The sequence below is a fragment of the Xenopus tropicalis genome, chromosome 6, assembly GCF_000004195.4.
Source record: "Xenopus tropicalis strain Nigerian chromosome 6, UCB_Xtro_10.0, whole genome shotgun sequence".
Classification (NCBI taxonomy): Eukaryota; Metazoa; Chordata; class Amphibia; order Anura; family Pipidae; genus Xenopus; species Xenopus tropicalis.
Genome location: NC_030682.2, coordinates 62,088,620 through 62,111,463, shown reverse-complemented (window position 1 = coordinate 62,111,463; position 22,844 = coordinate 62,088,620). Strand labels below are relative to the sequence as shown.

The following is a 22,844-nucleotide window of genomic DNA, read 5'->3' as shown; positions in this document are numbered from 1 at the left end:
CCCTATTTGGGTCGTTCAAACCAATCCGCCAGCTTATTAGCCCGTGTACAAAGGCCCTTCAACTGGCCTACCCGACCTTTATCTGTTCAAAAAACCTGCCCAATGTAGTTCGGGTAGGTTTGATTTTCCATTCTGATCAAGGACCGTATCAATGAGCTAATCCAACAACCTGTACTATAATCATTGAAATGCAAATGTTCGGCCTAGTGTATTAGCATGTTATCGCCCACCTTAGGTGGGCACATTGGGGCAAACATCTGCTCTATTGGCAACCCCATCAAACAAGCATACTCCAGATTTAGCCTGGAGAAATCTGGTACTCTAAATTTAATGCCAAATTAACAAAATGAATTGAAGGGGACCTGTAACCCACACAAAAATAAAAGGCTTTTAAAATTAACAAAAACAAAAAAAATAATAAAAACATGAAACGCAAATTCTTTTTAATGATATCATCTCAAATTTTTAAATACATTTATAACAGGCATGGATTATCATCCATGCCTGTTATAAATGTATTTAAAAATTTGAGATGTCAATCATATATTGCCTGCCCCGCCTCTATGCCAGAGGTATAAAGGCGGGGAAGGCAATATATGATTGACAGCTCAGATTTTTAATTACAATTACAATTTAATTACTTTAACTTTCAGCACTTCCTAGATGGCAAATGCATAAGATTTTGAGGTGATACAAAGCTTCCCTTAATAACATTGCCCACAAAATGACACCTGCCTGCTTACTGTGACTGTAAATTCCAATACTAAAAAATTAAATAGTTTATATGGTGCAAGTGAAGTTCATTTTGCTCAACTAACATATAGGAAAGGATTTAAAATTATTTTGTAGGGTGACAGGTCCACGTTTGAGAATATGACTTTCTTTTAAAGGATAAGAAAAGCAAGCATTTCAGCAATTAAAGATTAAAGCATACCTACACCGTAGCTCTCCTAAATCGCCAACTTTTTCCCCTGCAATATCCTACTTTCATTTGGTATAGGGTGCTGAACATTTTCCGCTGTGCTGTAACAGCCATTTTTTTTTATATGTCATTAGTATGGCGAATGTGGTCTTACTGCATTTGCGCCAGAAGGCAGGAGACTTAAATTATTGACCTCTAAGAGCTGACTGAAGAGGATACGTAAAGTGCATGATTCACAGTCTTGGTCTTGATAAAGACCAAGGCACTATGGGCTATTTCCTTTAAAGGGTTCAGCAACTTTTACAGAAACATGGATGAGGTTTAAGGTAACTAATGTGCTCTACACATTGGGCCTGATTCACTAAAGGGCGCTAAAAATTATCGCACGCTTTTTCGCGTTAAAAAACGCAAAATAATTTGCGCGCGATTCACCATAGTAATCGCCATTTTTGCATGCGGTATTTCTCGCACTAGTTTTACCGTTCTGCGTTAATTTCCGCGCTGAAAAGAATATGATCGCATGATTCACTATAACTTTTGCGCATTCGGCTATGCGAAAATTAACACCTACTACAGGCAGGTGAAAAATTATACAAAAGTACAGTAAATGATTTTTTGCAATAAAATATGAACTTACAGTGTTATTTATTCAAGTCTGTGTTTCCCCTAGAGTGACGCAGCCGCCAGTTTGCAGCGAAATGTTCATTTTTAATACAGTAATTTTCTGCAAGTATTGGCGTGTATGGCTAACATGGCGTGCGTTCATTTGCGCGACTATTTCTATTTGGCTACAAGTGATGAAATGTTTCGCCAGGCATGGATTCGCAGCGAATTTTTGGACGTGCGGTGAATTTTTTTCGCGGCGGATTTTTTCATGCGTTTCTCAAAACAATCTGCCAATGGCAAAACGCATGAAAAAATTTGCCACGCAAAAATTCACCGCACATCCAAAAATTGATACAAGTGTCAAAAAATAATAGTCATAGCAACAATTTTTTTGGCCGCACAACATTTTTGCCGTTTCGTGGATCTTTCGAAAGATTTGCTAATTTTTCACTAAAGATAACCAGAACACATTTGCTCATCACTAATGGCTACTATTTATAAGCATCTACTATTTATATGATTCCATTTATATGTGGCTAATATTTATATACACCATTTATATGCGGCAACAATTTTTATACACTATTTCTATGCTACCATTCATATGCGGCGATTATTCGCGCAATTTAGTGCATGTACCAGCAAATACCGCATTGAAATAGTCTTTTCGCGAGTTAAATAACGCATGCAATATCGCGCGTAAAAAAGCGCGAGTATGCTTATAGTGAATCGTGCGAAAAATCGCCAAAATTAAGACGCGGTAAAAATTTTAGCGCACAATAAAAATAGCGCACGTTTTATCGCCCTTTAGTGAATCAGGCCCATTCTATTTTAATAGACCTTTCATATAAAGTTGAGCTTACCTTGTCCTTAAAACTCCAATAACATTTCTTAGTCTAGTTTTAGTTTACTCTACTTTTGTGAATCCCTACCAAATCTGTTAAAAATAACCAATAACCATCTGTAAAACCATTTGAACCAAGACTTTTGCCAAAAGGGGTAGTTTTAAGGACCAAGACCAGTTCATCTAGATTAGGTTCTGCTTCTATGTTATTAAGGTTTTGTGTAGCTAACATTTTCATATTTTAAGTCTATACATATTTTTGAAACCCAAAATGATAGATTAGGTAATGACATCTGGCAACTGTTAAACTGTTTATAGGATTTGATTATATGTTCTAGGGGTCCCCAACCTTTCTCACACGTGAACAGTCAAATGTAAAAAGACTTGGAGAGCAACACAAGCATCATAAAAGTTAATAGAGGTGCCAAATAAGGGTTAAGATTGGCTAAAAGGTAGCCTCTATGCACACTATCAGCTTACAGGAGGCTTTATTTAGTAGTAAATGTTGGTTTTACTCAACCAAAACTTGCCACCAAGTCAGGAATTCAAAAATAACTACTTGATTTCGGGGCACCAAGAGCAACATCAAGAGGTTGCCACTGGTTGGGGATCGCTGTTCTAGGGTTAAGCACAAGCTTAACAGCTTCAGTCGATGGGATAAAATTCCTGAATTGTTAGATCTGATGACCTTTGCCAGGAGCCTGACCTACTTATCCTCATGTTTGTTAACATGTTTTTTCAGAAGAAAGAAATCATGTGTGGTCAGACAAGTCCTTCCTGGCTATTATAAGCTTAACTAACATGGAATCAGAATGGTTATTTTGCACTCTTATAGTAGAATTTCATTGATCAGGCCTTACCACTTTCTTTTATTCTTGAACCTCTATATTGCATTAAAAAGCCTCTACTTACATACAGTGGCTTGCAAAAGTATTCGGCCCCCTTGAACTTTTCCACATTTTGTCACATTACAGCCACAAACATGAATCAATTTTATTGGAATTCCATGTGAAAGACCAATACAAAGTGGTGTACACGTGAGAAGTGGAACGAAAATCATAAACGATTCCAAACATTTTTTACAAATAAATAACTGCAAAGTGGGATGTGCGTAATTATTCTGCCCTGAGTGCAGTCAGTTGCCCATAGACATTGCCTGATGAGTGCTAATGACTAAATAGAGTGCACCTGTGTGTAATCTAATGTCAGTACAAATACAGCTGCTCTGTGACAGCCTCAGAGGTTGTCTAAGAGAATATTGGGAGCAACAACACCATGAAGTCCAAAGAACACACCAGGCAGGTCAGGGATAAAGTTATTGAGAAATTTTAAGCAGGCTTAGGCTACAAAAAGATTTCCAAAGCTTTGAACATCCCACGGAGCACTGTTTAAGCGATCATTCAGACATGGAAGGCGTATGGCACAACTGTAAACCTACCAATACAAAGCCGTCCACCTAAACTCACAGGCCGAACAAGGAGAGTACTGATCAGAAATGCAGCCAAGAGGCCCATGGTGACTCTGGATGAGCTGCAGAGATCTACAGCTCAGGTGGGGGAATCTGTCCATAGGACAACTATTAGTCGTGCACTGCACAAAGTTGGCCTTTATGGAAGAGTGGCAAGAAGAAAGCCATTGTTAACAGAAAACCATAAAAAGTCCCGTTTGCAGTTTGCCACAAGCCATGTGGGGGACACAGCAAACATGTGGAAGAAGGTGCTCTGGTCAGATGAGACCAAAATGGAACTTTTTGGCCAAAATGCAAAACGCTATGTGTGGCGGAAAACTAACACTGCACATCACTCTGAACACACCATCCCCACTGTCAAATATGGTGGTGGCAGCATCATGCTCTGGGGGTGCTTCTCTTCAGCAGGGACAGGGAAGCTGGTCAGAATTGATGGGAAGATGGATGGAGCCAAATACAGGGCAATCTTGGAAGAAAACCTCTTGGAGTCTGCAAAAGACTTGAGACTGGGGCGGAGGTTCACCTTCCAGCAGGACAACGACCCTAAACATAAAGCCAGGGCAACAATGGAATGGTTTAAAACAAAACATATTCATGTGTTAGAATGGCCCAGTCAAAGTCCAGATCTAAATCCAATGGAGAATCTGTGGCAAGATCTGAAAACTGCTGTTCACAAACGCTGTCCATCTAATCTGACTGAGCTGGAGCTGTTTTGCAAAGAAGAATGGGCAAGGATTTCAGTCTCTAGATGTGCAAAGCTGGTAGAGACATACCCTAAAAGACTGGCAGCTGTAATAGCAGCAAAAGGTGGTTCTACAAAGTATTGGCTGAATAATTACGCACACCCCACTTTGCAGTTATTTATTTGTAAAAAATGTTTGGAATCATGTATGATTTTCGTTCCACTTCTCACATGTACACCACTTTGTATTGGTCTTTCACACGGAATTCCAATAAAGTTGATTCATGTTTGTGGCTGTAATGTGACAAAATGTGGAAAAGTTCAAGGGGGCCAAATACTTTTGCAAGCCACTGTATAGATGCCTCCCAAAAGGTTATAGGTAATATTTCTGGAGTTCTCTGTAAAATACATATATAAATGATAGTTGCCAAGTCCTGTAATTAGTGTTTCCTCTTTAAGGTGTTATGCAACTCTTGGGTGATGGTATATGAGTTTGTAGGGTCAAAATTATCAGAGTGACCCAACCAGGTTCTAGTAGCTGCATGGCTATCTTGCAAGACGTTTACAGCAGTGCAATCTAAGTATGACTTAAATCTCCAACTCTGATTACCTCTGCAAATGACAGAAGTGAGCACACCAGTGAGAAAGCAATTACTTCACTCACCCTTGTTCCCCCATTGCTTAACAATGGAAACCATGTGTTAAACTCCTAGGTTCAACTACTTAGTCACCTTGGACCCCAAAGGCCTTGGAAACAAAATCCAGTCAGTGTTCACTTTTTCACCTCAGGGTAATATCATATGAAACAGTTGCTCCATAGCATTCTTCCCCCATTTTTCCACCCTCTACTGCCCAAATATGTTTGCACTGACTGGCATCCATCAGTACCTGAGCACATTGGAAGCAAACTTGAGCAGTTTCAGGTGGAAATCCACCCTTTGTGCCGTGTGTGGCATTAGCCTTCAGTATCAAGCAGTCCTCCACTCTACAGCCAACCAATGGGGAAGGTGAATTAAACATAATGAAATTACATCAAGTGACATGTGATGGGCTTAATATAAAAAAAACAGTGCTCACTTAATCAACAAACACATTCATTTATAATACAAATTCAATTCACACTGAATAGACAGTAAGATTTCTTATTAAGTGCTTATATAATTTTTAAAAACCAATAAGATGTATGTAGATGTTAAACACATTCAAAATTCCATTATATAAGCAATAACTACAACGACATAAGTAAGGGAATGGGCAAATTTAAATTTTAATTGAAAAATGAAGTACACACAGGACAGCATATATATTCACTGGATAGATTAAAAGAAATGTATAAGCTCCTCTAATACCATATTTACTAGCAATTCACCGGCTAGATAATATATCAGACCTCTTCTTAGGGACAAACAGACTATGTGTGCAATGGGCTGGCTGTGAGTAGGTTGATTACACTGGATTTTAACAGGACAGACAGGTAACAGCAACTAGACAGAGATGGACTAGTTATCACTACCAAGGAGCATCAAAAGTTGGCAACAGGCTTGCAATGTGTACCACTTTATAAGTCAAGAATCTTGACAGACCTACATACTTTTTTGTATTAGCACACTGAAGAGACATGGACCTTTTAAAATCTTAAAAATAAGTTTTAAGTTTAAAGCATAAAATGTTGCAGGCATTTTTGCATTTGTTACTAAAATAAAAAAAGAGCACAAAATGTGCAGAAATCGGTTTACAAGACAAGAAAAATTGTTAAGCACCCCCATTGAGTAAAATAACTAACCTTTTGAAGTGCATAGCACTACTGCCAGGGGTGTAGGAGTGTATTATGGGTACACCCCATGCCCATATAAGGAACACAGAAAACTGTGTTTTTCTTTTTTTTTTTTGTTTTTTTTTATAGAAAACAGAGGCCTGGGCAAAAGTTTAGCATCTTTGCTCACTGGAGGACTATGATTTTAACTTCCTTATCCTTTGATGCAAATGAAGTGAAAAAAAAAAATACCTGGCAGTTAAAGAGTTAAACCACAGCAATAAGAACCATTTAACCTTCAAGCCAAAGCTCAGCTGATAATTTTTTTCTTTCAAGCACCTAATAAAAGTTTTGTGCAGAATTGTGGAAAAGTTGAGTACAGTCCTGTCTTATTATAAGGTTTCCTGTTACAAGGCTATATGGTTAACACATATGTTATATTTCTCTGTAAATGGGGAATAAAAGCTTCCCATACACTATATACACACTCTTTGTTGTAATATTCTCCACAATTTCCTTCACGGCAGAACAGGTAATGAAAGTAAAAGAACTCAGTTTGCTAATCTTTTTCAGGTTGTCTGTAACATGTTGCTTTTTACTTCTTGCTACAACTTCACTTATGACCTTTTGTGCTAGTTTATTTCATAGATGTATTGCATAAATGAAAACAATGTTTCTCTATACATTGGAAACTCACAATGAGTTTAGTGAACAATTAACATTAGATGCAGACATATCTAATTGCAAAGATGCAATGCTCATAAACTAATAAAATGAGGGTGTATTATACAATTACTTCAAAGGGGAGCACCACCACGATGTCAAAGCCTAAAATTGAAGAAGGTGTGCAATATCATAATTATATGAAGCTATTATTTTACAAAAGAAACAGTATGACCATAAAGATGCACCTCCCCTTATTGGATGTCCAAGACAAAGTTCCTTATTAAAATATAACTTTTATTCAGTATAGATAAAATGCACACCATGAGTATGTATAATAATGAGGGTGTCTTAACCTGTAATTTTTTTTATCATTTCCATGTAAAAGAATTTATCAAAGGTTTTCTCTATCCGGCATTTCATGGGAGTGTCGGATCCATCACATATAAAGGAGAAAACGAAATAAACGCTTATCACACGTAGTATTTGATGAAAATGTTTGATTGTGAAACAAAAAACAATCAATGCAGAGCTGCAATGTGTATGCTATATCCTATATTCTATAGCACACTAAACTAGCAATTGTTTATATTGTACTTTTCTTCTCCTTTAAGACAGCTGCATTTACTACACTGTAAATGCAGAGAGTAGAATTTTGGCACAAAATGGTAGCAAATCTGAAGCAAAACTACTAATCCAGATGTAGCAAAGATGTCATCAAAATGTTAATAAACTGACATAATAAACTGTAAAGGTTTTCTTTGTTTAAATAACCTATTTCTTTTTCTGGGAGCTGAAACATTGAGGAGCTACAGAGCCCTCTTGTGGTCAAGAATGCTGATCCAAAAATGTCTTACACTTAATATAATGAACACTAAAAATGACCAAGAAGAATTTATAACACTGAAATTAGACTCAAGTCAAAATTTATCTTTATTTCTTAAACCCCACACTTACAGACAGACATTAATCAGCATGTCCTTACAGAATATATGAAATGTTCTAACAAGCATTGTAAAATGGATATGCACACGTTAAGATTGAGACTTGCGTTAAGTGCTATATTTATTGTCGAAGCAGTGTCCAATTCCTTACTATAATAAACACAAAATGAATTTTAGTGTGCCTTAAACCAAGTATTTTAGGGAGCTTTACATTCCCATGCCAGATTCAGCAAGTAAAAAGAAAGATACAGAACTTTCTTTCTCTGTAATGTCAGGTTGCCTGCAATATCTTGCAGCAATGGGCTACCTATCGATAGTGTTTTCTGTTTCCTCAGTGGGGCTCTAATGAATACATTTGTAATAGAGCAGTAACAGAAGCAACCAATTGGAAATTAGCTTTGATCAGTCTACTGCAGGGAGAATATTAAAATTGAATATTTAATTGATTTTTGTCAGGTATTAAATTAATTCATATTTGCCCAGTACATGCAAAAATTAACCACACTGACTGCCTACTGATTAAAATAAATAAAACAAAACAGATCATTAACATTAGACAAGAGTTTCCGCTTAAAAAAAAAAATGAATAAAGATATATTGTTTAATACAGCTATTTCTTTGCTAAAACTCTGCAGTTCATTCCAAAACATAGATCTGGAATATAACCGTTGTTTACAATGAAATTAAGCAAACAGTGCAAATTTGCAGTAAGGCAGTCCCAATTAAAGGATCCTAAAATTGTGTGGGGTTACGCTGGATCTACGGAAAGTTTAAAGTTTATGACAGGGGGCATGGCCTAAGAAGAAGAAAATGATGCTGGAGAAGACCCACAGAATTTTGTATCATTTAAAGGAGAAGGAAAGGCTAAGTCACTTGGGGGTTCCAACATGTTAGGCACCCCCAAGTGACTTAAATCGCTTACCTTTTACCCCGGGCTGCTGCCCCTGTTAGGAGAAACCAGCACCAGCCCAGGGTAGCTGCGAGCGTCTCATATTCCTGGTGTGTGCGTGCAAAAAGTCGACTTTTCACTCTACTGCGCATGGGCTGGCCCTGGGAATTTGCCGGCAGAACGAAGAAGGAAATACTCGCTGCAGCTATCCGGGGCTGTTGCGGTTTTTGCCTAACAGGAGCACCAGCCCGGGGTAAAAGGTAAGCGATTAAAGTCACTTGGGGGTGCCTAACATTTTGGCACCCCCAAGTGACTTAGCCTTTCCTTCTTCTTTAAGTAAATAACATTTGTATGTCTTTCTGTGTTTTTGTTTAAGCAGATAGAATCCATTTAGCAAAATACATGTATTTATGAGTAAAAATGTAATTTCTGAACAGAAGAGTACCCAGGTATTCTATTTTGGTTTCCAAAGTGAATCATTCACAAGTGAACTGAAAAAGGAGTTTAACAAGGAGTTCAACAAGAGGAGCAACAGGAGAAGCAACAGCAGAAGACCGGCACCCTCAGTCCATCTGAATCGGGACCAAGATTACTGGATATATAGCATAATGTCATTGCTCTTATTAGTCTTATCTTTCATGTTTGTGCTTCCAAAGGTAACGTCTTCCTTTAGCCCTCCAGCTGACTGTCCCTACTCCATAACAATATCTCCCTCTCTGCTCCATTCTACACACTGCTGCTCTTACAATCTTTATACATTTTTGCAAAATTTAGCACCTCAAAACAATACCTCACAAAAGCATAACGATTTTAAATCATTCTCCCATCTCCTCTCCCTCTCCTTACTGCTACTACTTGCCGCAGGCGATATCTCTCCTAATCCTGGTCCCTGCCATATTCCAATTTCCTATCGCCCACGCAATGCTTCTCTTCTGGTAAAACCCTCACAAGCCGCTAACCTGTCTAACCTTATTCAAATTCCCACTCTCTTCTCTTCTTACCTCCCCTTCTCTTGTGCTCTTCTCAATACCCGCTCTGTAACTAACAAAGCCACTTTTATTCATGATTTGTTTTGCTCCAAGTCCTTTCACCTTCTTGCCATAACAGAGACCTGGCTCTCTCAGAATGATAATGCTATTGAGGCAGCTCTCCCTTATGGTGGCCTTTCCTTCTCACACTCCCCGCATTACTGGCCGTGGGGGAGGGTTCTGCTCTCCCCTCATTGCCGGTTTAAACTAATCCCTATACCCCCTACTTTCAGGTTTCCTTCTTTCGAGGTGCATGCGGTTCAGCTGTTCCACCCTCTTTCTATGCGGGTGGCAGTTGTTTACAGACCTCCTTCTTCAAAATCCTTGGCTACTTTTCTCTCTGACTTTGAATCCTGGCTCTCTTTTTTTCTATGCTCTGACACCCCTGCAATCATTTTAGGCGACTTCAATTGCCACATAGATGACCCCTCTCAGCCCTGGCCCTCTCGATTTCTCCATCTAACCTCCTCCTTTGATCTCCGGCAGTGGACTAATACAGCTACCCATAAGGATGGTCATTTCCTAGATCTGGTCTTTTCTAAAAATCTGGATCTATCTGCATTTACCAGTGAGCCTTTTCCTCTTTCAGATCATCATCTTATCTCTTTTTCTATCTCGCACGTGTCTCCTTCTCCTTCTACTAACGCTCAGCCTAAAACACTAATTCGCAACACTCGAAGGGTGGATATAACTTCTCTCTCTAACTCTCTCAGTTCTAGTCTCTCCTCCTTCTGTGCTTACTCTGATCCTGAGTTACTGGTAAATAGCTACAACTCTGTTTTATCATCCGCAATTAACACCCATGCCCCCCTGCAGCCTCAACGCAGTCATGCCCGCAATCCCCGTCCCTGGCTTAACCCTCAGACGCGATTTCTGCGCTCCTGTGCACGATCTGCTGAGCGCATTTGGAGGAAATCACGCGCTAAAGCTGACTTCCTTCACTATAAATTCCTTATGGTGTGTCTCAATACTGCCCTATCCCTGGCCAAGCAAGTATACTATAACACACTTATAAATAATAATAAATAAAACCTGCGGCGCTTATTCTCCATATTTAACTCGCTTCTTCATCCTTCCCCTAATGAATCAATCATATCTGAACACACCCCCCAGGACTTTGCTGACTTCTTCAAAAGCAAAGTCGATTCTATCCGCAAACAATTTTCCAAACATTCAGATACCGGTAATCTCAACCTTCCTAAATCTCCTCTCTCCGTATTCAGCTCCTTCAATCTCGTAACAGAGTCTGAAGTTTCTCAGCTTCTCCGATCCTCTCCACCTACTACCTGCTCACTGGATCCTATGCCCTCGTCCCTACTAAAACAGTGTTCCCCTGCCCTTATCCCAGCTCTTACCCACATATTCAATTCCTCTCTGGCTTCTGGTACTTGTGTCAAACCCACTTGTGTCATGTGTCAAACCCATTCTTAAAAAGGCTACGCTGGACCCGTCCTGCCTTTCTAACTACCGTCCCGTCTCTCTCCTGCCCCTAGCCTCTAAAGTCCTGGAACGTCTTGTCTTTTCTCGTGTAACTAACTTACTCTGCACCCATAATCTGCTGGACCCTATGCAGTCTGGTTTTCGGCCTGCGCACTCCACTGAGACGGCCTTATGTAGAGTGGCAAATGATCTCCAGACTGCCAAGGCCAAAGGACGCTACTCGGTTCTCATTCTCCTAGACCTTTCCTCTGCTTTTGATACTGTCGACCATTCTATCCTTATGAAAATTCTCTATTCTCTGGGTATCCGGGATCAAGCAGCATCCTGGTTCTCTTCCTATCTCTCTAACCGCTCCTTCTCTGTCGCTCTTGCTAACAAATCTTCTACCCCGGTTCCGCTTAGTGTGGGGGTGCCTCAGGGCTCTGTGCTTGGTCCTTTGCTGTTCTCCCTGTATACTCTCTCTTTGGGAGACCTTATCTCTTCCTTTGGTCTTAAATATCACCTATATGCAGATGACATCCAGATATATTTAGACACCCCTGCACTAACCGCTGATGTTCAAACCCAGATTGGTAACTGCCTCCTGGCTATCTCCTCCTGGATGAACAGGCGCCACCTCAAACTTAACCTAGCTAAAACCGAACTCATGGTCTTCCCACCCAAACCTGGCCCTCTTCCTCCTTTCACCATCACTATTGATGGCATGACCATTAACCCTGTAAATTCTGCACGCTGCCTTGGGGTTATCTTTGACCAGTCACTCTCCTTTGCTAACCATATTAATCACACTGCCAAAACCTGCCGTTTTTTCCTCCGCAATATTGACAAGATACGCCCCTTTCTTTCAAAAGTAACAGCTAAAACACTAATCCATGCCCTTATCCTTTCCCGCTTAGATTACTGCAATCTCCTACTAACCGGCCTCCCGGACTCCCACCTCTCTCCCCTGCAATCAATTTTAAACTCTGCTGCCAGGATCCTCCAGCTCTCTCCTAAGAGGGAACCTGTTCAGCCTCAATTAAACGCTCTTGCATGGTTGTCTGTTAAGCAGAGGATAGCTTACAAAATCCTTCTGCTAACATTCAAAGCCCTTCACTCCTCTGCTCCTCACTACATTTCTTCACTGGTCTCCTTGCACGTTCCTGGTCGTCTCCCTCGCTGCTCCTTACCTCTGGAACTCTATCCCTGAATCCCTCCGTAGGGAAAACTCACCCACTCTCTTTAAGAAAAAGCTCAGCTGTTACCTTCTGGAGCACTAAGACATTATCTTGCCTAGTCCTGCGCTTAAGGGCAAATGCCCATACCTGATGCACTCTTACCTTCCGCTTTGTGCCTGTATGTTACCCAACCACTTAGATTGTAAGCTCTACGGGGCAGGGACCTCCTTCCTACTGTGTCTCATACCACATGGCACTTAATAATAACCTAGAAGAGCATAGTTCCATGTTATAAAATGTCAACTTCCATGTGAAGTTCTATAAACAAACTGAATTTCAGTCCCAAGAGGAGCTAGCTAAGACTTTTCTAACTGATCTGAAATCAAGACAGAGCTTACACTTGCAAATGCCAAAGCAGATGATAACGGTCTAAAAATCAATACATTAAGAAGCTTCTAGAAAAGTTACAAGGTATAGAACTAAGCTCAAACCTCTGACAAGCAACTCAATATACTACTAATTGTTAGGAAAACCCATATGGCTCCTACTAAGCCAAGAATAGTGGGAAAATATTCCCACTGGTAGAAGAACTTCCCTCCATCTCTGAACTTCACTTTGCCATTCATAATGAGGTTACGGACTGTAGCTTATCTACCCACCCATAAATAGCATCTCATATTTTGTCTATCATTGCTTCATGATTTATTCTTCCATTTTAACATGTTTTCTAGAGTTTTGTGTCATTTATTTTAGGTGGCTAACTTTTAAAGGCAAGAGTCAGGCTTGCAAACAGAACACAGATTTCAAAATATTTTAACAAAAATTTATTTTTAAGCCTAACTCTTGCTTGTAAAAGTTAGCCGCATGAAATAAATTACCCAAAATACTGTAAAACATGTTAAAATGGAAAAAATCTCTTTTTAAATCTCTTAATGTATCATGTACCTATATAAATTACTTAGTCCATGCAATCACTGCAGAATTTTCTGCCGACATTTTTATATATCCCATGATACAAATTTTTTTACTAACATCCCTACTAAAGAACGCACCTGGGATTATCACTCTAGTTTCTACAACTCCAAACTGATAAATTTTCATGTAGTGGCTAAGTGCCAGGGACTCACATCCTGTCACTGTTTTCTTCATCTCAAACGAAATACCTTAATTCCTAATAAGATTACTTTTATTCTGATTTATTGCTCGTGCCAACAATATATATTCCACAAAGAACAGTTGATAACATCCCCTGTGTTACATGAAAAGTTAAAATTGTTGAATGGAAAGAAACATTTCCAATTTAAAAAAGCTTCACATGGAAAATAACAGTTAATTGTTCCTACTAAATTACCGCATCATCATTGCTTATTTAGGTAATCCCATAAACCAGCTATACAGATTTAAGCAGTCATACTGGCAAGACAATGCTGTTGCTCTAGTAACAGTTGAAGTTTGCTTCACAACAATAAGATATAATATTGTAGAAAAATATATTATTTTAATGATGAAGATGTAGAATTGTTCGATGCTGACTGTTCTTAAAACTTGCAGTGGCAAACACCATGAATAATATTTATTCAATTTGTCACCAATTATTTATTTTTTATTATAAAGTTCATATTCTATGTATTTTTATTCCTTATTCAGGTAAAGAACATTACTTTATTTAATAACTACATTCAGAAGTAAGAGTTATACCATTAAGCGTTCTATTCTATATACACACTATTTAAAAAACTATAATAACTCAGATGAAAATAATATCAGTCTGAAGTTAAAAAGAGATGTCCTGTTATATATATATATATATATATATATATATATATATAGTGGATATAAAAAGTCTACACACCCCTGATAAAATGTCAGGTTCCTGTGCTGTACAAAAATGAGACAAAGATAAATCATTACAGAACTTCTGGGCTCTGGTTGGGCCATTCCAAAACTTTAATCTTCTTCCGCTGAAGGCATTCCTTTGTTGATTTGGATGTATGTTTTGGGTCGCTGTCATGCTGAAAGATGAGGTTCCTCATGTTCAGCTTTCTAGCAGAAGCCTAAAGGTTTTGTGCCAATATTGACTGGTATTTGGAACTGTTCATAATTCCCTCTATCTTAACTAAGGCCCCAGTTCCAGCTGAAGAAAAACAGCCCCAAATGCTGCCACCACCATGCTTCACTGTGGGTGTGGTGTTCTTTTGGTGATGTGCAGTATTGTTTTTGCGCCAAACATTTTTTTGAATTTTGGCCAAAAAGTTCAACCTTGGTTTCATTAGACCATAACACCTTTTCCCACATGCTTTTGGGAGACTTCAGATGTGTTTTTGCAAAATGTAGCCTGGCTTGGATGTTTTTCTTCATAAGAAAAGGCTTTCGTCTTGCCACTCTACCCCATAGCCCAGACATATGAAGAATACGGGAGCTTGTTGTTACATGTACCACACAGCCAGTGCTTGCCAGATATTGTTGGCCCATATTTTCTCCACTTGATGATGAATGTCTTCACTGTGTTCCATGGTATATCTAATGCCTTGGAAATTCTTTTGTACCCTTCTCCTGACTGATATCTTTTAACAGTGAGATCCCTCTGATGCTTTGGAAGCTCCCTGAGGATCATGGCTTTGCTGTTGGATGCGACTTAAAAAATGTCAGAAAAGACCAACTAGAGCAGCTGAACTTTATTTGGGGTTAATCAGAGGCACTTTAAATGATGGCAGGTGTATGCTGACTCCTATTTAACATGATTATACATGTGATTGCTTAATTCTGAACACAGCTACATCCCCAGTTAGAAGGAGGTGTGCACACTTATGCAACCACATTATTTTATTTTTTTGGTTTTTCTTCCCTCCACCTAAAAGATTTCAGTTTGTTTTTCAATTGAGTGGTACAGTTTATAGGTCACATTAGAGGTGGAAAAAGTTCTGAATTGATTTATCTTTGTCTCATTTTTGCACAGCACAGGAACCTGACATTTTACCAGGGGTGTGTAGACTTTTTATATCCACTATGTATATATATATATATATATATATATATATATATATATATATATATATATACACACACACATATAAATAGAGAGTAATGTATATTTCTACTATCATAAAATACCTTTTACTCCACCGAAGGGCCCGTAAGTCATGTTGCATGATGTTCGCTGAAGATTGTGTTCATACATCAGTTTAATCTGATACTGATTTCCATGTTCTACATTCCCCAGTGTGCCTTAAAGTTGAGGACAATAATTAAAGAAAACTTTTGCTACATGTAAAATGTAAAAGCCAAATTATAATTCTAATTAGTTTACTCCAAAATATTGGTATACAGCACTATAATTTTTACAGAAACTAAAGAAAACAAATCCAGAATATAAAGATTATGGAACTTTATACCACAAACAGTCATGGCTGAAATTGTTGGCACCCCAGACATTTTTCCAGAAAATCAAGTATTTCTCACAGAAAAGTATTGCAGCAATACATGTTTTGCTATACACATGTTTATTCCCTTTTTGTGTATTGGAACAGAACAAAAAAGGATGGAAAAAATGTGTATAGCAAAACATGTGTTACTGCAATACTTTTCTGTGAGAAATACTTGATTTTCTGGAAAAATTTCTGGGGTGCCAACAATTTCGGCCATGACTGTATTAGCTTGGTATCAAAAATGAGGTTTTTAGAAACCCCACATATGAAATATTTCCCCTCCAAACTGCTAATTAGCATGTTTAGCAAAATTTCCAAACACCACATATTCCACAGCACTGAAGAAAGGTTTGCCATCTTGTACACTTTTTGCATTAAGATAATAGTAGAAACAAGTGGACAAACAATGAAGTAAACAAATATACACATGCACATATAATGATTAAGTGATACATGTTAAAGGAACAGTAACTCCAACATTTATTGTTTCATATATCCCTTCTAGACACTTTATTTAACAAACATACCATATAGAAACTGCAATATTACAACACTGAGCCTGGTAATGCTATTTATTTTAAATCTGTTTATAATATTCCCATTTCTATAATATAGATATGCTTATTAAAATGTATAGAAGTGATGTTTATAATGTATAAATATACCCAATTTTTCAAAACTAGTTTAATGAATATTATTTGCGCCAAACATCCTTTGGTATCTACTGTTTCAACACTTTTTGTGAGCAGCTCATTATAAAGAGTGCTTCTCAGTGGACTGCTGATTTGTTTTGATTGTGCTTGTAAGAAATTGATTGATTTACTATGTACTGTATATTTAGGCTACCACAGTACTGGACAACCTGAAGCAAAGACAGAAGAATAAAAAGCAGCCAGTAGATGGATCTACTAGAAAGAGACAATATTCCAAATCTTGTTTACCAGATTTTTTTTAGTAGAAACTAGATTTAGTTAGTATTAAATCTTTAATTACTTTAATGTAGAATTATTGGTGTTGCTTATTTAAATACATTCTTGTAAACCCCCCAAAATTTTTTTGCCTAATTAAAGAAAACTTAGTAACTTAGTAACTAAGCAACTTTGCAATATACATTCATTACATATTATTTGTATATATAACTGCTATTAAAAGCAGTGGTTGCCTGTCCTTTTCTCTGCCCTGGAGGCTCTGGCGTTTGAAACAATGTAACAAACACCAGCAGATTTTACAGACCTGTCTTACTGGAGGGCCTGGCATTTGCAATATTGTTTAAAAAGTAACAACCAGGAGTTCAGCAAATGCTGCTTTCTATAGCAATTACATTTACACATAACTATTAAAGCACTAAGAATTTTTAATAAATTCATATTGGAAAGTTGCTTAGAATCAGGTTTTCATTTATTAGGCAAAAAATTATTTTTGGGGTTGACATGCCCTTTGAAGAAGAGGGTATAATAATATCTTGTACCTGCAAAAGGACACTGTGTCTTTCTTAAATAATAATGGAAGAACATATCTGATTTGTTTAGAATGCACCCCATTTTTAAAAATGTATGCATTTTCAGATTTAAAAGTGGTGATAAAACACTGAAAATATGTATTAATCAATCATCTGAAATTGAAAGGTCACCTTATTACAGCACAGGTATGGGACCTGAATGTTTGGGACCTGGGGTTTTCCAGATAACGGATCTTTTGGTAATTTGGATCTCCATAACTTAAGTCTGCTAAAAATCATTTAAATATTGAATAAATCCAACAGGATTATTTTGCCTCTAGTAAGGATTAATTATATCTTAGTTGGGATCAAGTACAAGCTACTGTCTTATTATTACAGAGAAAAAATTAGAATGAATTGCTTATAATGGAGCCTTTTAGGGGATGGTCTTTCCGTAATGCGGAACTTTCTGAATAATAAGTTTCCGGATACGGGATCCTTTACTAAATTATTGGCATTTACTGACAAAAGCTAAGGGTCCTAGTTACAGCTTTTGGGTTGTTTTTTTGCCCTCAGACCTTTTTTGAAACAACCCTACACAACATACACAGTGTAATTAACTTAATTGAAAATGTTTAAAAACAATTACCTGACACAGAATAAACACAAAGTTTTCTGGGATGCAATACAGCAAGATGAAGAACTTCTGTGCCACTGTGAATAAAATGTAAAAATGTTAAACAGTAACAATTCAATCACCTCTATAAATATAAACCATATACTGCATATTCAGCCATAATCATTTGTGTGTCTGAGATAAAGTGATTTGCAGGCATCCATGGAGGGGCTAAACTGTCACAGAGAATTTCGAATTGCAAATTAACTCAGCAAAAAAAAAATATATAAAGTATGATTTCTAAGCACTCATTTTGGATGTTTAATATGTCAAACATATGCTAAAAGTTAAATACAAATATAACAAAAGCTAAACACAAATATAACAAAGTACATAGCATTAATATTATGCATTAGTTAATAGCACCCCTCCAGCAGTATTCTGCACTGTAATCCATTTTTTAAAAGATCAAGCACTTTTTTTTTATATTTAATTTTCAGATTTCACTTGGGGCTAGACATGTGCTTTGCTTCCCATGTGCCCACAGCCTTGTGACTTGTGCTTTAATAACCTTCAGTCACCCTTTACTGCTGTGCTGCAAGTTGCGGTAATATGACCCGCTTCTTTTTCCAGGCCCTAGCGGCAAATCAGCAGAACAATAGGCAGGTAACAGGATAGCAGCTCCCTGAGATCTCTGCTGAAGGATCTAGCTGCATGAACTGATAGCGCTTCCATGGGCTAATAGCACTGCCAGTACTGTCCTGAAGGTTAGTGGGTAAACAGGCAAAATTGCCTATACTGCCTCCCAATAACTTAGGGGGGCTTCAGGCATTTTTCTGCCAGCTAAAATATACAGTGGACTTTTATGAACCATAACCTCATATCCTAAATACATTATACAGTGAGGAGCAGAAGTGGTGGCACCCAAAATACATTAAATCCAGCATTTCCTAGTATCCTACATTGAAGCTCCTTCTGTTCTTCCCCTCCCAAGTTCAGGCTATGAATCTCGTGTAGCTTTAATGAAGTGAGGAACTATGCATGTCAGTTCATTAACAGTTTATGAGCGAGATTAGATTAGATGGCGTAGGACTGACATCATAGGCCCCTTCCAATCTAGTAAAGTACAGATGTGGGTTGGGCAAAAATGGATTTGCTTACAGAGATAGCGGAGATTGATAAAAAGTTGTTGAAAGATGCGGTTTGCATTTTATAGGTTATTTTGTAAACGTGAAAGGCGACAGGTCCACTTTAACCTTGTTTTTAGTGTATTTAGTACTGGGGGAGACTCTAGCTCTGTGAATTTGTGGAGGTCAACATATATTTATACCTAGATATTTAAATGTAGAGGCCCAGTGCAGGCCTCAAGGCAAAGTTGTTGGTTGTGTGCTGGCTCTTTCTGAAAGCTCAGAATCAGGCACAATACACCGAGATGGCTGGCTACACACTAATATTACAACTAAAAAAATGCATTTGTTGATTCAAGAATAAAATTTTAATTAGTAGCGTGAATTATTTGCAATGTAGGCAGTGTAATTTAGAAATAAAAAGTACATGTTCATGCTGGTTGATTGCACGCAAGTTGCAGTGATAGTTTTTCTTAGTCAATTAATGTGCAAGAGAAATAATATCCAGTACACTGTCAACAACAGCATTAGCATGCAGTTAAGTAGGTGCAAATCTGTTCCATGTGTAAAGCAACACACTAAGGTATCTCTGTAAGTAACAACTCCTTAAAGAGCAAGGAAAGGCTACTACTGTAGCCCTTAACATAGTGTAGAGCCCCCTTGCCCATAGCAAATCAACAAATTTATTTTTTAAAATAATCGTCACTTCTCCCAAAAATTGGGATTAATTTACCTGTATTTGCAGCCTCTCGCAGCCGCCATCTTGGATTCCCCCACTACCCCCCCCGTGGCGATCAAACAGCACCCCGATTGCACCCCCCCCCCCCCCACTCGCTCCCCGTTGCTTGCTCGAGTGCTTGCCTGTGCTTCTCATTGTGTCTGCATTTCACATGAGCCAGGGGAGGGGAGGGGGGAGCGCACCTGCTTGTCACACTGAAAACGAGCAATGCGCATGCGTCGCCTACAGCGTCTCGGTCACATAATCAATGCAGGAGCGAGGCATTATGGGAATCCTCTTTACCCAGCTCAGCGTTTTTTTTTCCTGTTTGGCTTGAGATCTTCTGAACAGGTAAAATATGGGGAGACTTAAGGGCACTATTGAGACAACCGAAGGTATGCCTGCAGCTTGAGATTAACTTTTTACTAGCCTTTCCTTCTACTTTAAAGCATGTCTTAATTCCAGGACTTCACTGTATCTAAGCTTCCTGTTTATTGTACCACTGTGTAACTGTTTAGAAATCAATGTAAGCTGAACTGGTGCATTAGCACTATGCACAAGTTGAAGAACTAAATACTTCAGTAATTGTATTCAATTACCTGCAGGTAATTTTGATTTTTAGATCTGCACTTGGAATAACAAATCGCAGCTAGATAAACCATAGCTGCAATGTGTTTAGTTGCACAAGTGTTTTTGTCCATAATTAGTTTTATCTATTTATGCTAATAAAGCCCTTTAAAATAATATAAAATTACATACATAATAAATTTGATTTATCTGCTACACAGTGAGCCAACTGCTGAGTGCCACAATTTTCCTGTCTTTTTAAAGGATGTGCTGTACAGTGACCTGTAATGATACAGTAATAGTTTTAAAAACAGTTCACTTACGACACAAATTTTCCCACTTCCACTTGAAGCACTGGATCTCGCAGCTGTACCTCTAGCAGCAAATCTTCAGCTTGCATCCCATCTCCAGCTTTTAATGGATGAGGAGAGAATATGCGGAGGTAGCCACTCAAACTGCCCACTATTATTTTATCTGAGAAAATAAAAATGTACTAGTTAGGGGATCTTTGTCAGTGCATACATCGAAATTAGAAAAAAAAAAAGTGGTACAAGAACTGTAAGGCTGATGTTCCACCTAGTGCATTGGGTGGAGATGGTGGTGGGCAGCCTGAAAGTCAAATGGGATGAATGATTGATTATTTACTCTCATGGATATAAATTTAATTTAGCAGAGTGACTATTAATATTATATGTGTGTTTACATAAAATATGGCAAAAAAGAACGTAAAGGTAAACTATACCCCCAAGCAATGTAGGACTCTATAAAAATATATTGCAAGCTTATATGTAAAGCCCCGCTACATCTAAACAAGCCATTTTCATAAAAATATATTTTTTTAGTAATATGTATGATTAGGTAATCCTAAATAGAAAATTGCCAGTTTAACAATTAACATAAGATTCACAGTACACATACATGCTAGGCCACATCAGCTAATGAATGGACAGAGTTCTGTCTTTTGCTTCCACACTACTTTATGTTACATTTAGAGCTGCATTATTTCCTGTCAGGTGATCTCTGAGGGAGCACTCAGCCCATCAATAAATGGTGGCTCAGGGTAAAGGATGTAAAAAAAGCAGTATTTATTGATAACCAATATATATATATATATATATATATATATATATATATATATATATATATATATAGGTTAAGTGTTCATTCTGGGGGTATAGTTTCCCTTTAACTGGAGCCTGAGCTGAGCAACAAATCACAGCACCCTTAAAGGAACAGTAACACCAAAAAATTAAAATGTATCAAAGTAATTCAAATATAACATACTGTTGCTCTACACTGCCAAAACTGTGTGTTTGCTTCAACACTACAATAGTTTATATAACTAAGCTGCTATGGAGCCGCTTATGGGGCCCTTTGAAATGGGGCTATATGGCACAGGTTACATAGCAGACAACTCCTGTAGAAGCTTGTTATCTGCTATGTAACTTGTGCCTTTTCTCCTTTTTTTACAGTTTGAGTGGCTACCCCCCATGACTACACAGTAGTATATTTGTACCAGTTTTCCAGTACAAGGCAACAGTACATTTTAATTACTTTCATTTTTCAGTTTTACTGTTCCTCTAACCAGTGTTTCAAAGAGTTTAAAAGGAATGTCCACTAAGATTGTTTTTCAACGTTTTTCAATGTTTTTTCAATTTTCCTTTCATTATTTCCATAACACAAAAAAATGTAATTGTAAGCCACTTTTTAATATGCCTTGATTAAACATTTTAACAATTTTTAAGTATATGAAACTGCACTTTAAAGTAGTTTCTGTCTGCCCTTTTTTCAAGATTTTATTTCACATTTTTAATCAATGTATATTGAGATGTTGCTTAAAATTAAATTTTCTTTGATTAAGCAAAAATTATTTTTCGATGGCTATCCCCGATATGCCATCTCACCGGCTTGAATGTAAATCGCCGGTGGCATGGCATATGCGGCGCCGCAATTTCTCGAAATAGTGGAAGTTGCCTTGAGAGGAAACTTCCGCGATTTCGGGAAATCGCTGCACCGCTTATGCCATCCCACCGGCGATTTACATTCAAGCCGGTGGGATGGCGTATCAGGGAGATTAGTCACCCGCGATTTGGGAGATTTGTCGCGGGTGACTAATCTACCCACCTGCAACAGCCCTTAACTGAAGTACTTTTTGAATCCTCTTACAAAAAGTAGTGCATTCATTAAAATTAGTTTTAAAAACAATGACAGTAAGGCAAAGAGTTCTGTTAATTGATGCCTTCATTGTTTATAAAGTAGACATCTCCTTTGTCACACAAACCTTCACTGTTCCTATTAACTGATTACAAGCAGAAACCTTACCAGAAGTATTGTGACATCAAAATTTCAAGTTGCCTCAATAGAGAAGCAATATAGAAGTCCTTAATATAATTTCCTTTCCTGCTCCAATTGAATTACGATACAGCAAGCTGCTATATCACCAACCCCAAGGCTGTTGCTCTCAGTGCCCCCAAAGCAGGTAGTTATTTTTGATTTCCTGACTTGGTGGCAAGTTTTGGTTGAATAAAAACAAGATTTACTACCAAATAAAGCCTCC

At 37.9% G+C, this 22,844-nt stretch overlaps 1 protein-coding gene across 2 annotated transcripts in view; it reads right to left on the bottom strand.

The window, feature by feature from the left end:
• bbs9 (Bardet-Biedl syndrome 9) overlaps positions 1 to 22,844 on the bottom strand; it is a 160,187-nt gene that overhangs the window by 128,912 nt on the left and 8,431 nt on the right. For both annotated transcript variants that reach the window (XM_012964735.3, NM_001016821.2), the window contains 3 exon segments: positions 20,611 to 20,761; positions 17,909 to 17,973; positions 15,508 to 15,621 (listed from right to left, as the gene is read on the bottom strand). In XM_012964735.3, the coding sequence (XP_012820189.2) occupies positions 15,508 to 15,621; positions 17,909 to 17,973; positions 20,611 to 20,761 (330 nt within the window).